Source organism: Eleginops maclovinus, chromosome 24, assembly GCF_036324505.1.
Source record: "Eleginops maclovinus isolate JMC-PN-2008 ecotype Puerto Natales chromosome 24, JC_Emac_rtc_rv5, whole genome shotgun sequence".
In the NCBI taxonomy this organism is placed as follows: domain Eukaryota; kingdom Metazoa; phylum Chordata; class Actinopteri; order Perciformes; family Eleginopidae; genus Eleginops; species Eleginops maclovinus.
The window spans coordinates 2685950-2699710 of NC_086372.1; the positions used below are offsets into that span (position 1 = coordinate 2685950).

Below are 13761 nucleotides of genomic sequence, written 5' to 3' on the forward strand. Positions count from 1 at the left end.
TATGGTGTGCTAGTCTTTATAACCTATTGCATTGCTGATTGAATATGTGTTGTGCTACAGAAGTGATTATCAGGGCATGTTAAAGATTATTTTCATGGAAGGAAATGAAGCGAAGACCCCAAAATGTTAAATAAGGAAAACACAAGTCTTGTAAAAGTCATCTTTATTCATTATTTTGCACCCAATTCACTTCTACTTCACTGAGTTCATGAACATCTGCTTGAGCTTCTCCTTGTCGACTGTCTTCATGATGACCGCCTTGTGTTTCTTTTTCAGCAGGTCCATATAGTCCAGCACCATCATGCCTCGGGTGTAGGTCCCTTCCAGCTCCACTGTCACTGCAACCTGATGGAACAACACAACACAAAGGTGGATAATTATTACATTTTTGGGGTATTTTAAAGACCTCACAGCAGTGGATGCTCACCTCTTGACTCTCTGTTATGAGCTTGTCATTGATGGCGGCGGCCAGCGCGTAGGTGTCGCAAGAGTTGAAGCCTTTTCCTTCTGTGATCTCATTTTGGTAATCTGCAGACTGGGCTTTCTGCAACACACCATGGCACACATTAAGGCATGTAGTGACCGTGCAGCTGACACTGACTCAACAATTTTGAGTTCTCAAAATGCTTTTTTTGGGGTTTCCCCCTTCCTGTAGTGTGTTTTAGGTTTTTGTGCATGTATATGGTCTGCAAAGGATGAAATCTCTGTGTTCCCTAAAGAAGTTCTCTCCATAGGGAGTTTCTCTCCAACATTTGACCACTAAAGCATGTCAACGTGTCACATTAGAGGCACAAAATATAAATAAAACCCTGAGAATTAGCAAAATATTTCCTGTTTAAGCATGCCGTTACTCTCGAGTATGAAATATTCGTAAATAAAACCTCTGTATCTGCAATAAAATGGTTGAACTGATTGTATGTAATTTCAGGCCTCTGTATAAGATTTCCGAATCTGGGTGTGGTGCATAATTACCCATACAATAATTGGTGCAAACACGCTCTCTGTTGCATGATAGACAGGGACATTTTCATGAAGCGTACTGTCAATTTCACCGCAAATATGACCATGATAAACCCATGGGATATATTTCAAAGTGTGAGTTGTTTCTGCACAGTCCTTACTTTGTTGGAAAGGAGCGAGATAGCCTTCACAAAGTTGGCTTTGGGGGTGTTTTGGGCCAGCAGCTTGTCGCACCAAGACTGAGGGAGGAGGACAGACAGCGTTATTACATCTGTGTGTTAGCATATGAAGTCTTTGAAATGCTGTGTGTGCAGCCTTACCCAGGGCAGGCTGTTCCTGCAGGTGAATTCCCAGGTGGCGATGTAGGTGGGGCAGGTGTAGCGTTCCAACACGATGTAGGCAGCCTCCGGGTCTGCCACGAAGTTAAACTCTCCACATGTTGTAGTGTTGCCCCTGGCTGCAGACACACACACACACACACACACACACACACACACACACACACACACACACACACACACACACACACACTCATCATAACTTTGATTGCAGATTAAGAAGATAGAACTGTTATTTTAAAATGAACAACATACATTCAGTGTTTCCTCCCATGATGTAGAGCGCCTTCAGTTTCTTACTGATCTTGGGGTTCAGCTGCACGGCGACGGCCAGGTTAGTGAGCGGCGCCGTGGCAACCAGTGTCACCTGTCAGCAGCAAACACACACATTTATTATCCTTTAACTGTGTGTGTAAGGCACATTTTAAGAACAAGACAACCTTGCCGTACAATACAGCAGGATGACTGATCTAATCACAAGTCACAAAATAACCAGAGCCCTACTCTCACACCGATGAAGGCCTCACCTCTCCAGGGTTTTGGTTAATCATCTTATCAAGGCTTTCACTCCATTCCTCTTGTGCAGCAGCTCCAGACCGGGAGCGTTGGGATCCGGGACATCCCCCAGCCCGTCCTTCCCGTGGTAATCTCCAGCGTGTTGTTTACGAGCCAGCAGGGGTTTATCACAGCCGGCATGCACTGGGATCTGTGGATAAGTTGTGTAAAGCATTCCTACTTTTAGTCTTACTCCATCCATCAGCAGCTCGAAACCTGTGCAACTATGATACTGTGCTATACTCGTATCACTGCATAACTTCCACGGACATTCACGAACACCCCTGATGTAACATTCAAACTCACATCCAGCCTGTTTGCTGCCTGCAGGACACGCAGCGTGTTTTTGAGGACGTTATCCAGGGGGGTGTTTCCATGGCAGCAGGTGATCCCCAAAATCTCCACATTGGGGTCGGCCAGGGCCACCAGGATGGCCTGAGCATCGTCCACCCCGGTGTCCACATCAAGGATCAGCTTCTTCTTCATCCTACGTTGAACACCAGCCCAAGGTGTGTTACACAAAGGTTTATGTGATGGCTCAACAGGAAGTAAAAGGATCGTTTGACACCTTTTGTGTTTGTATAAAGCTGGAGATTTATACAGTTAACCCTCACAGTGCATGTTTATACACACACCTTTAAATGTGTGTGGTTCTGATATTGCAATATAATGTAAACTCCTCACCTGGCGGGCAGATGCTGACGGATGTTTGCAGATGTCTGTGTTGCAGTGGAGAGGCAGCTGCACACAGACCTCTTCTGAAGATCATCCTTTTTAAGGAGCAGAGTCACAAAGGGGTGGTGCAAATAAAGTGAACATGCCAGAGGCGTGTTCTTGCACATTTGGAGGACAGGTGGGGTTTAATTTGAGTAGTTGTTGATCCTTTTCAAAGAGCTAAAATGAACTATCAGTGGTGCTTTTTATTTGAAAAGACCTGGGACTTAAAATGCATATATTTGAGATATTTTAAGACACTGATCAGAAAGGGCTTTGAACAAAATGCAATCACCGGGAAGTGTTGAAAACAAGCGATTTCATGCAGCTACCACAGAGGACCCTGCATTCAGCTTCAGATGTGTTCGGTGTGTGTGTGTGTGTGTGTGTGTGTGTGTGTGTGTGTGTGTGTGTGTGTATGATTCCCACGATTAAGCTGAATTTCTCTTCGTATCACAAAGAAGAAATTCAAGTCTTCCAAAGCACCAACGCTCCTTCTTCCTTCTTTCATTGTGAATAAACCGGCCAGAAACACAGACTAAAGATACATAAATGTAATGCTGTGGAGACGTCACACATGCAGCAACATATGGAGTCATTTTGTCCTTAATTGATTGTATTTAGAAAGTATTTTTGGCACTACTGATGCAAAAATAATGTCCTGTGACGGATGTCAGTCTCACCTGTATTGGTAGGGCGGTGGTGGCAAAGTCCATAGGGGCTTGGCCTGGGAACTGGAAGGTCACCAGTTCAAGTCCCCGAAAGACCAAGTGCCACCGTGGTGTCCCTGAGCAAGACACTGGTTACCTACACTGCTCCCCGGGCGCCGTACATAATGGCAGCCCACTGATCCTAACACTAGGATGGGTCAAATGCAGAGACCTACTGCATTTCGTTGTCCTAGTACTTGTACTCTGTGCAATGACAATAAAGTTGAATCTAATCTAATATTGGTATCTATATCTATGCACCTTGTTCTACTTCACATCCTGTTCGAACCTGCTATAACTTCTATGTTATCCCTTTCAAAAGTTATTCAACTTAAAGAAATGTTAGCACCAGTTGGAAGACAGAACTTGCAGATCCAGTCGCTACTAGCAGTAGTGGTGGTTGTTGTTGCCTCTGGTTACTGTGATGTGCATGATCTGACATGTCAGATTTCCTGTTGAATTGTACAAGTTGTGCTTGGCATCTATCCAACCAGGGTATCAAATGTATAGTGTTGTAGTTCAGTAATGATATGAAGGAACCTTGTGTTGTAGAAATAATGTTTTAATCCCATTTAAATCCTTGTATACATTGTGGTATGCTCAGTTGTATTACATTCTTTAAGGAGAAAATACAAATATATATTATGACGTCTATCTATAGCATTAGTACAGGAAGAGTTGCACATTCTCACGGGAGCAGAGCAGTCATAAATCATCCCGCACATCATGTCCTCGTTTTAAATCCAGTCTGTTCACTCAGCAGGGAACTTCATTCCCCAGAATCCTCTGCTTCTGCCGAGGCGGGTCTGGGCTTGGCCAGGTTGGCTCTGACTCTCGCCTGGTCCACGGCGTCCAGCAGGTTTTTGGAGTCCAGCGCCAGAGTGTGAGCGGCTGCCAACATCTGCCGCTGACACTCCTCCTTCAGAGAGGTGACGCTGTTCTGCTGAGCCAGACGCATCTTACCGATCAGATCCCCCAGGTCCTTGTTCAGCAGCTTCATCGTGCCCTCGATCTGAGGAGAGCACATGATAGAGGTTAATTCAACTTATCCACGTGTGTTTAAATTCAGAGGTGAAGTTCTGTTTACCTCTGCAGTGATGGAGCTGTGCAGAGAGGGCAGGATCTCATCCACCCTCTGGATCAGACTGCGGAGAGTGATGCCCACGGACTGGAGGGAGGAGAGGGTTTATTGGCAAATAGGTTAATACACACAAGGGATTGGCTTTGGTGTATAATGGTGCATGCATAGACACAGTAAGAGGAATTGTTAAAAGGAGCAGGTGTTATAAAGAACAAGAATATGACAAGTTACCCTCGGAAATATGTGCAGTATTACATGTATTAGCTGGGCTGTTTAAGAGGTAGAATTGAGCAGAAGTGCGCAAAACATACAGAAGGATGAGCAAGGCTTCAAGGTTTTAATGAGGAATGGCTGACATGGTGTGCATTCTTGTAAAGCATTGTGTCGGATAGAGGAGATAAGAGTATACCAGAGATAATTACAACCTAAAAACAGCTTCCTAGAGAACAGTATATTAAATTCGATGTGAAATGATGTCCTACTTTGACAGCGTTGGGGTACTCGGAGGCCGGCAGCGTGTTGACGGCATTTTTCAGCTGCACCACCTGCTTCACCATCGCCATGACGCCCGTGTACACCTGGTCACCTGACCGGTCCAGCTCAGCTGTTGGCTGCTGCTGCAACATATAGCTTGATTACAATACTAATCATGACAGCTGTGTAGCTCTTTTAGTCGTTACTACAGCGTTTACTTGTTTCATAAGATAGTAAGAAGTGTATTTTCTATCAAATTTATAATGAAGGGGTTTTTTTGTTTACCTGTGTGACTGTGGAAGGCATTGGCGGCTTCGCTGGAGGAACTGATGGAGACAAAGAAGCTGAATATGTGTATGACATGGTGTAGACATTCAATATGAACATGTTGCATCTTCTTTATACAATGCATGGTTAAAATAGAGATGTTTTTATCCTAAGAACCTCCTAAGAAAATCTAGACTCACCATCTTGTCTTTTTTCAGGAGGCTGCAAAAAAAGCAAGAAAAGAAGGATGTGATTTTATGAGTTTTAGGTCAGAGGTCAGGGTTAGATTGCCTTTTTTAAGGATTTCGAGACGCTAAAGAGGGTTTGTTTCTGATAGGCGTTCACTCATTTACTCTGTAGTGCAAGATTAATAAAGTCTTGGTTGGACAGGACTATTAAATGTGGACTTATACTGACAAAAGAGGCCCAAGTGTGACCTACAGAACAGTAATCGGTATGCCTCTGCAGCTCATGGTTAGAAAGTGATACACCTTTTGATTCTCTCTTTGATGTAGCTCAAGAAGAGAAAAAGAGACACCATTATGCACCTTGTCGTGTGAATCCACCCGCCCGACAGGATCCTACAGAGACACAGAAGTAGAGGTCAGTGAAAGCAACGTTTAGCATAAAGAGGGTGAAGTGTTATTTCTGCTTCACGTGTCATGTGCTCGCCAAACATCTTCCACTTTTACGAAAAGTCACTCTGTTTCTTTCACAGTACTGTCACCTATCAAGGAAGTACTGCTTCCTGTGTGTGTGTGTGTATGTGTGTGTGTGTGTGTGTGTGTGTGTGTGTGTGTGTGTGTGTGTGTGTGTGTGTGTGTGTGTGTGTGTGTGTGTGTGTGTGTGTGTGGTATTCCGCACCAGCTGTCTCTCTTCCTGCTCCAGCCACTGTTCATCCATCAGCATCTCTCTCCTCTGTTGCTGTAACGTGTCCTCCACTCTCTCTTTCTCTTTCTCCCACACCGGCCTGGTGTCCCTCTCTGTTTTCTACACACACACACACACACACACACACACACACACACACACACACACACACACACACACACACACACACACACACACACACACACACACACACACACACACACACACACACAATTGATTGTTCTATTTCTATGTGGTTGCTTAGTCACCAACTTTGGCCTGATGAATTTTCTAAAATCAGCTGGCTTTACGCATTGTGACTCAACAACAAGCTTCCTTAGTTTGGAAGAGTTATTCATTGGAGTGTGCAATATATCCAGATAAGATGATCATACAACTTTTCCATGATTACATTTGGAACATCTGCAGGTTCATACAGTGTGATCTCTATCTATAAGGGAACAGGAAGTCACAGTGGGAGTTTTAAATAGCTCAGATAAACCTACATTTGAGAAAAAAATCGAATACAATGCATGACCTGTAGTAGCATATTCCTGTGTGTGTGTGTGTGTGTGTGTGTGTGTGTGTGTGTGTGTGTGTGTGTGTGTGTGTGTTGTTTGGACACCTGTGCGCATTTGACTCGAGGAAGGGTGTTGCCTTGTATTCTGGATGGCTGGAAAAGAGAGACAGTGGATAAAGCTAAAGCAAACACACACACACCATGTAGTTCAACACAGTCATTAATGCAGCGTCTAGTTTCCATGTGTTCGTACCTTGGGTGGGGGCTCCGTGTGATTGTTAGCATCAAATGTGGAGACGCAGCACGATCTGTCCCTCCTCCCCTCCTGCTCCAACTCCTTCCTGTGAATGTCACTATCAAACACACACACGAAAGTAAGTTTCAGGCTCCAAAATAGTGCAATAAATGTGAGGGGGATAATAGCATTTATAGTTTATAAAAACCTAACCAAATCTTGGTGCATGTAAAGGGTCTGCAAAGGCTAAAATCCCAAGTAAAAGTGAAGAGGTGCAGGTGTTACCTGAGGGAGCAGACGAGCTGGCTGAATTTAGGCCGGTTGTTTGGCTGGTAGCTCCAGCAGCGGCTCAGCAGGGAGTAGACAGGGGGGGGGCACCGATGCGGTTTGGGCAGTCGAACCCCCGACTCCAGCTGGTTGATCACCTGCCCGTTCTCCAGCCAGAAGAATGGCTGCTGAGCCATGGAGAAGATCTCCCATACACACACACCTGGTGCAACAATGCCATTAGTTTATTTATAGCATGTCTGACGTTTGGTAAAGATGTATCCTGCAGACACAATGTTACTTTTGTTGAGTTTAAGTTTGCTTTAACGCTCAGACACAGGAGTGTTTTCCTCACCAAACATCCAGACATCACTCGCGGTGGTGAAGCGTCTGAAGTTGATGGACTCGGGTGCCATCCATTTGATCGGTAACCGACTCACTGAGGCTGGAATATTGAAAGAGAAGTGAACGATTGAACATTTACTTTCCTTTTACAAAGACTGCAATATTATTGAAGTATATTTAACACTCCAGATGACCTTGTACCTAATAACTTTACATCTGTATGAGTTTCCTCTACGCTGAGAGTCTCGGAAACGTTGACCACAGACATCAGACTGAAAGAGTTTACCTTTATAATACTCTTGTTCGTCAACGTAGCGAGACAGACCAAAGTCGCCGAGTTTGACGCATTCAGGAGACGCCACCAGGACGTTTCTCACCGCTATATCTCTGCAGCACACAGAGCAGAAACCGTGCTAAATATCATGCATCTCTAATTTAAATGTAGCTTTGGTGAGTGTGTGTTACCTGTGCACCATGTTGAGTCCTTCCAGGTAGGCCAAGGCTTTGCAGATTTGCAGACAGTACAGTATTAACGTTGTTTCGGTCAGGATGTACTTCTCCTGCTCCAGATAGCTCCCCAGCTGACGATAAAACACCCTTTATTTGCACCTCATATGACTTATATTGTGAAACCCAAACTTCAATACAGGGACCCATTGCCAATTTGATTTTCACTTCCTTAAAAACATGAAGAAAAACGTTGTTTTTTGCCACACATACAGACAAAACAGAAACCCACCTCTCCGTGTTCGAGGAGCTCCATGACGATCCACACAGGATCCACTTCAATGACTCCGATTAGACTCACAATGTGGGGATGATCCAGATTTCTCATCAGGTCTGCAACACACAAGGCAGCGAGGATCATTCAAAATCCAACATTGTGCAAAAATGTGTTTAAGAAAAAACAGAAAGGAAACATGAGAGAAGCAGCAAACGCCCTCGACCAGAGTTACTATCTCTAGCCACTAGATTTATTTTTATGTGACAGGAAAACCAGTATCACATAACAGAATATAACCTCTGTGTTTGTGTGCAAGTGAGCTTGCTCTTTAGAAGTAGCTTTATTAGCCAAGATATTACGACTGGTAGTACAATGGTGGAGACCGAGCCAGGAGAAGGAATATCAGACTATTTCATCATGTGCTTTACAGCTTAATAATACCTTTCAGACAGCCTGGATCTCTGATTATTAGTATGTCTCACGTTTTGCAGCCATGAGGCTCTTCGATCAGGGGTTCTCTGAAATTCAATCTTGATTTTGCACTCTTTTAAAAGTGACATCTTTCCTAATAGCATCATATGAATAACCAACTTTATCCATGACATTACGAGCAACTTAGGCACCTACTTGTTATCTTTCTCAACCTGTGCTCTCAGTGGGTTTTTTTCTTACCAGTGAGGATACCACAGCCTCCAGTTTGAGCTTTTTTTTCACAAAGCCACAACTAGGCAACAGGAAGTCCCCGACAACACTTTCTGACTGCAACTAAATGTGCCAAACTGAAATTCTCTGTTTTTCATTTGATGTTTTTCTCCGATTTCACATTTTCATGGTAGAAAAACTCCAGATTTGACACAGCAGATCATCACTCACCAGCTTCACTGAGAAACTTCTCCTTCACTTCAGGCGAAGAGTCTTTACAGGTTTTCACGGCCACATGGATCCTCTCTCCGCTCTACAAACACACACACATGCAAACATCATCCAGTGTAAATGTAACTCATAGATTTTGTGTTGTTTCTCCAGTGTGCTTGGGAGTGATAAGACGGACTCACAGGGCTTTTATAAACTCCATCCTGAACCTCTCCGAAGAATCCCTCGCCCAGGATCCGCCCGACAGATATGTCGTCTCTGGAGATCCTGTGCTTATCTGATAATAAGGAACAACACAACGGTGATATTTATTAAGCTATCCCCTGGTTTGTTGGCTCTGAATGATATCAATATTACATTTGAAATAGACTCACCACTAGAGTCTGCTTTCCCCTCTGGAATCTCAGCATAAATGTCCGAACCTGACGTTAGAGAAACGTTTTCACTACTTTGTGATTTAAACACTTGCTACCACTGCTACTTCACAACTGCTATAGATTCACTTACTTTTTCTTATCCCTACTCCTCACTTTTTACCATTCTTCACCATATGTTAGTCCACTCATCTTATTTGTGCCTTAATCTGCACTTTCTCTCGGCTGAAACAATGTACATTTACCCAAAAGTGGGATAAATAAAGGATTTCCAATTATTGCTTAGCATGATGATTCCATAGTTAAAGTAAAAAAGTCTCTGTTGAATCTGTAGTAATGTCTTACTCAAACCTTTATCATGAACATTGGAACCACCGCTGGAAGAGAAAGGGAGACATTGTGGCTTTAAAATTCTTCTTTAAGCGAGCAATTAATAACATTCCAACTAAAATTGTGATGTGATTCAGGACTCTCACCGTTTCGGGATGTCGGGTAATTTATGTCTTGCCTCTCTCCCTGTAAGGATCAGATATTTGGGGTTTATCTCAGGGGCTTCAAGGTAATTCAATTGTATTATATGTTTGATTATCATGATTATGGACAATAAGAGCCCAAACTATCCCAGGTTGTAATAATGGTGCATGCTTTTTTTTGCCACATTTCCTCTCAGGTGTACCTTTGCTGGGTCGAATAATGAGCGAGTTTGCAGAGTTGTTCTGCAGCCGACAGTACCCGTCGATCAGGTCGGCCATGTTTTCTGCCACAGCCAGGGAGGAGGTATTGACTGACAGTGGCTGGAAGGTCGGAGACAAAAATATACTTGGCTCGCACCTTAATCTCACTCGACTCTTTATTAAAGTGAAACTCGGGGTCGATTGTAAAGTGTGAAAACACTGGTCTGCCACTTTACATTTATTTTTAGGAAAGGATGAAAAAAACCCTAAGCTAATTGACTGGAAATAATGCTGTTTGTATTACTTCATCGGGTTAATACATACCTGTTTGGCTCCCTCTATGTGCACGGTGAGCAGAGCGCGGCCGTCACTCTCTGCAGAGCAGGAGATGCTGCTCACCTGAGAGAAGGTGGCCAAACACACGGGCTGCAGAAGAGACACAGGTGGTTATGATTATTTAGATAAATATACATTATGACAGATCTGCTCCTGCAAATATGGAGTGTGTGAGCTCACATTGGAGTTTTCAGTTTGCTGACTGATGCCTTCAGGGCCGATAACCAGGTCTATTGTTAGATTCCAGCCATGCTAAAGAAACAGGACACACGTAACCATTAGAAAAAACCTAATTCATCTTAAAATGAGACAGTAATTAATGTTAAACTCTCACCACCAGCTGGCAGGCGAAGCTCTCATGTGTGTAGCTGTAGCACTGAGCCAGAGTGGTGAAGAAGCGGGTCATGCACTGGTCCTGCTTCAGGGTGGAGTAACCCTGAAACGTTTGCTGGACCAGCCGACGTAGCTGCTTCAGCTGATGGCAGACAAACAGATAATCATTAGAAATAGAACAATATAATGTAATGGCACAATATTAATACTTATTTAAGCTCAGTACCTTCATGCTGTCGATCAGCTCTCTGGGAAAGAACAGGTCCAGACCAACCTCCTTCCTACAGGAGTAGAGTCAGACCACCATCAGAAATCAAACATTCCTCAAAGGCTATTTAAGTGTTGCTGATATAAGGTTAGGATGAGGTCATGGGACAACGAGGAGGCCACATTTTTAAATGTGGCTTTTTGTGGAGCAATAGCTCATGCTCCTGTACGGGGGTGTGTAGAGTTATGTAAATGTTGCATGACTTCCGATATGACTGTTCAGACTGAGGTTGAATTGCAGAAAAATCTGGCCTGTGTGTGATTTAGGAACACAATTGAAAGTGGGACAGATCTCATTTCCTGGCGTGTATGCTGTGTCGTGGAAAAACACAGGCACAGTCACAAATAGAAAATCAGATTGGGGCCACTTTTGAAACAACCGTCATCCAGGGTTGATGCACACATGCAACAGTCTCACAGGACTTACTCTAAAAGTTCAAAGTTGGACTTCTTCTCCAGACCGTTCGGGTTCATGTCTTTGTAGAATCTCCTGCAAACGATAAATGGCGTTGGATTCGTCATAAAGAATGATATAATATGTCCAATTGTTGTCCTGTTTTGTTGAATCTGGGACAGAGAAGTCTATTACCTTATTTCCAGACAGCCGAGCTGTAGAGCCATCCCATCGCTGACTTTTGAGGCGTACTGCTGCATGTAGTCACTTCTCACCTGTGGATAAAGCACACCTTCTATTACCTACAACCATCATAGACATTTACCCGTACCTAACTTATCTAAACCTGATCCCGGTACTAGTCCTCATCCTGTAAAAAGAGACAGTACTTATCACTGACCTGCAGGTAAAAGTATAGCATCGTGGTTCTGTCATCTTTTAATTTCTCCATGAAGTCAGACGGGATGTATCTGATCCTCAGATCATATCTGCACGAACAAAAGTCAGAGTTACTTTACTGAACTGTTGTGTACTTGTACTTCACTGTCTGCAGTACTGACCTCCATTCAGCCTCCAGGTGCTGCTGCTCGTAGCGCAGTGTGAGCTCAGACATCGTGAGGTCCGGGTGCAGCCAGTGTTTCTCTGAGGACTTCAGGTGTTTGAGGAGGAGGCAGTAGCAGGAGCTGAAGGAGATATCCGGGCCCACACAGCCACTGGACAGCACCACGTTCACTACATCCTGGAAGACAAGTCAGTAAGCAGTCATTTCTCCTACAATACGACACAAGTGTTGCATCAAGCCATAAATAAATAATGAATAAGCATGTCTTATCTTTGCCGAGCTACAAACTCTTAATAAGACTTCCTCCAGACAAACAAGTGTAGATGACCAGAATAACGTTCTAGTGATGTTGTTTGGATAACAGTAGGACACAGTTGCAAAAGGAACAATGAAATACAGAAGAGTGCAAAATAAAAGCTTTTTTTTTTGCAAGAATTATCTCTTGCTTGCCTTAAATATTCTATAAAGTACATTAGAGCCAAATAGAGTGAAGCCCAGTAGATAAAGTAGAGTGAAGTACAAATATTACACAGTACAGTGAAGTAAAGAGCTGTAAAGTACATTGTATGAGAGTACAATAGAGTGCAGTAAAGTGCAGTATAGTCCAGTATACTCTACCTTGACGGTCCATCCCTCCTCACATCGGACCAGTTTGAAGTTTTTGCCCAGGTTGGAGCTGTTGCTAAGAAAACACACTTTGATGATCTTGACCCTGAATATGTTGTCCTTGGAAACAGCAGTCGAGACAGACATATCTGAGGATTCTGATTGGCTGGTGGGAGACATGCTCCTCCAGGACAGCATGCTGGTGTCTCCAGACATCTCACACACACATAGACACACACATATGCTACTGCAGATACATTGATGTCACGTAGACACACACCATTTCACTCTCTTCCTTGTCTGTCATACACTCAACACACTCTTGAACGGATCCATTGGAGCTAAAAGAAAACAACAATCATTTTATAAACAACTTTTGGGATTTTAAAGAACATTCGTTTCCCGGATAATGATTCTCTCAGTACTCACCGGTCTTGCACAAGCCTCACGACCCAGCACCAGAAATGTAATGTCAGTCTCTAAAAGGGAACACAAGCCAGTGCAGATACACACAAACACACACACATGCATGTTAAATTGTAAAGTGCATATTTAGTTTTCTTTCTCAGGTTAAGAGACGATTTCTCAGGAGCGGTGCCCTGAAGAAGAGCTGCATCTGTAAGCGAAAGAGGAAACGGTGCTTACTTACAAATAAGGAAGTTGAAGAGCAGCAAACAGAAAAACTGACAGGACTGATGAAACCGCCGTGCATCACCCCTCCTCCCCTCCACCCCCCTGCCTCGCATGCAATGGCAAAGTCCAGCATCAAAACCACAACTGTGCAACAGAACTTCCTCCTCCAAAAGTTTTGATGCGCCAACAGGTGACAATTGGGGATTTAGGTGCTGAAGAAATTAATATTACAACATATTTATGTACAAAATTAGCTAACAGTGTACGTGTTTTAACCATGTCAAATTTGGTGGCCAACATTCATGATCCTCAGAGGGTTTCCCAAGTGCTTCCATGACGTTTGTAAAAAGTTTCCACAACTACAAGATAGATTGCCATTAGATTTGGTACAGATATTAGATTCAAGTAAATTCCTTTAAGAGACAGGCATGTGTTTCAGACAGATTGCTAATCCAGGTATATTCAGACTGACAGTAGGAGAAAAATAAAGAGATTTTTGAACATTAAAATGTGTAAAATATTTCAAATCAAAACATAAACTACTAAATAATAACCTGAAGATGAGCGTGATATGTGTCCTTTAGACATTTCGCACAAAACACTGCTATCCCTGAGTTCATACCTGAGGGGTAGGTTTAAGCTAGAGTAA

General features: G+C 43.4%; 2 protein-coding genes and 1 long non-coding RNA gene across 5 annotated transcripts; 1 reads left to right on the plus strand and 2 right to left on the minus strand.

The window, feature by feature from the left end:
• Window positions 1–146: 146 nt before the first annotated feature.
• Window positions 147–3661, minus strand: LOC134860758 (nucleoside hydrolase-like). Its single transcript, XM_063877553.1, is given in 10 exon segments — window positions 147–345; window positions 428–544; window positions 1122–1199; window positions 1281–1417; window positions 1554–1665; window positions 1826–1848; window positions 1851–2004; window positions 2160–2340; window positions 2538–2623; window positions 3251–3661. Coding segments are annotated over 10 exon segments (1074 nt in total). The 5' UTR covers window positions 3284–3661; the 3' UTR covers window positions 147–192.
• Window positions 1812–10418, plus strand: LOC134860759 (uncharacterized). The gene is made up of 3 exons (XR_010165309.1): window positions 1812–2362; window positions 5615–5702; window positions 9087–10418. It is a non-coding gene; the product is annotated as an uncharacterized LOC134860759 (long non-coding RNA).
• Window positions 3819–13151, minus strand: LOC134860757 (protein-tyrosine kinase 2-beta-like). Of its 3 annotated transcripts, XM_063877552.1 has the most exons (31): window positions 12909–13151; window positions 12760–12820; window positions 12492–12555; window positions 11872–12050; window positions 11712–11799; window positions 11507–11586; window positions 11345–11407; window positions 10877–10931; window positions 10652–10792; window positions 10498–10569; window positions 10306–10407; window positions 9984–10101; window positions 9784–9823; window positions 9659–9684; window positions 9308–9355; window positions 9116–9210; window positions 8934–9015; window positions 8076–8176; window positions 7802–7917; window positions 7623–7723; window positions 7347–7436; window positions 7010–7214; window positions 6743–6842; window positions 6595–6642; window positions 5964–6089; window positions 5648–5680; window positions 5300–5321; window positions 5118–5158; window positions 4841–4975; window positions 4365–4445; window positions 3819–4289 (listed from the first exon to the last, which is right to left on the minus strand). In XM_063877552.1, exons 4-31 carry the CDS (start codon window positions 11922–11924, stop codon window positions 4047–4049), a joined length of 2505 nt encoding a protein of 834 aa, XP_063733622.1. In that variant the 5' UTR covers window positions 11925–12050; window positions 12492–12555; window positions 12760–12820; window positions 12909–13151; the 3' UTR covers window positions 3819–4046. The 3 variants fall into 3 exon arrangements, with proteins under 3 accessions (XP_063733622.1, XP_063733621.1, XP_063733620.1); XM_063877551.1 differs by having other exon boundaries at window positions 4841–4972; window positions 12492–12820; XM_063877550.1 differs by having other exon boundaries at window positions 12492–12820.
• Window positions 13152–13761: the final 610 nt, after the last annotated feature.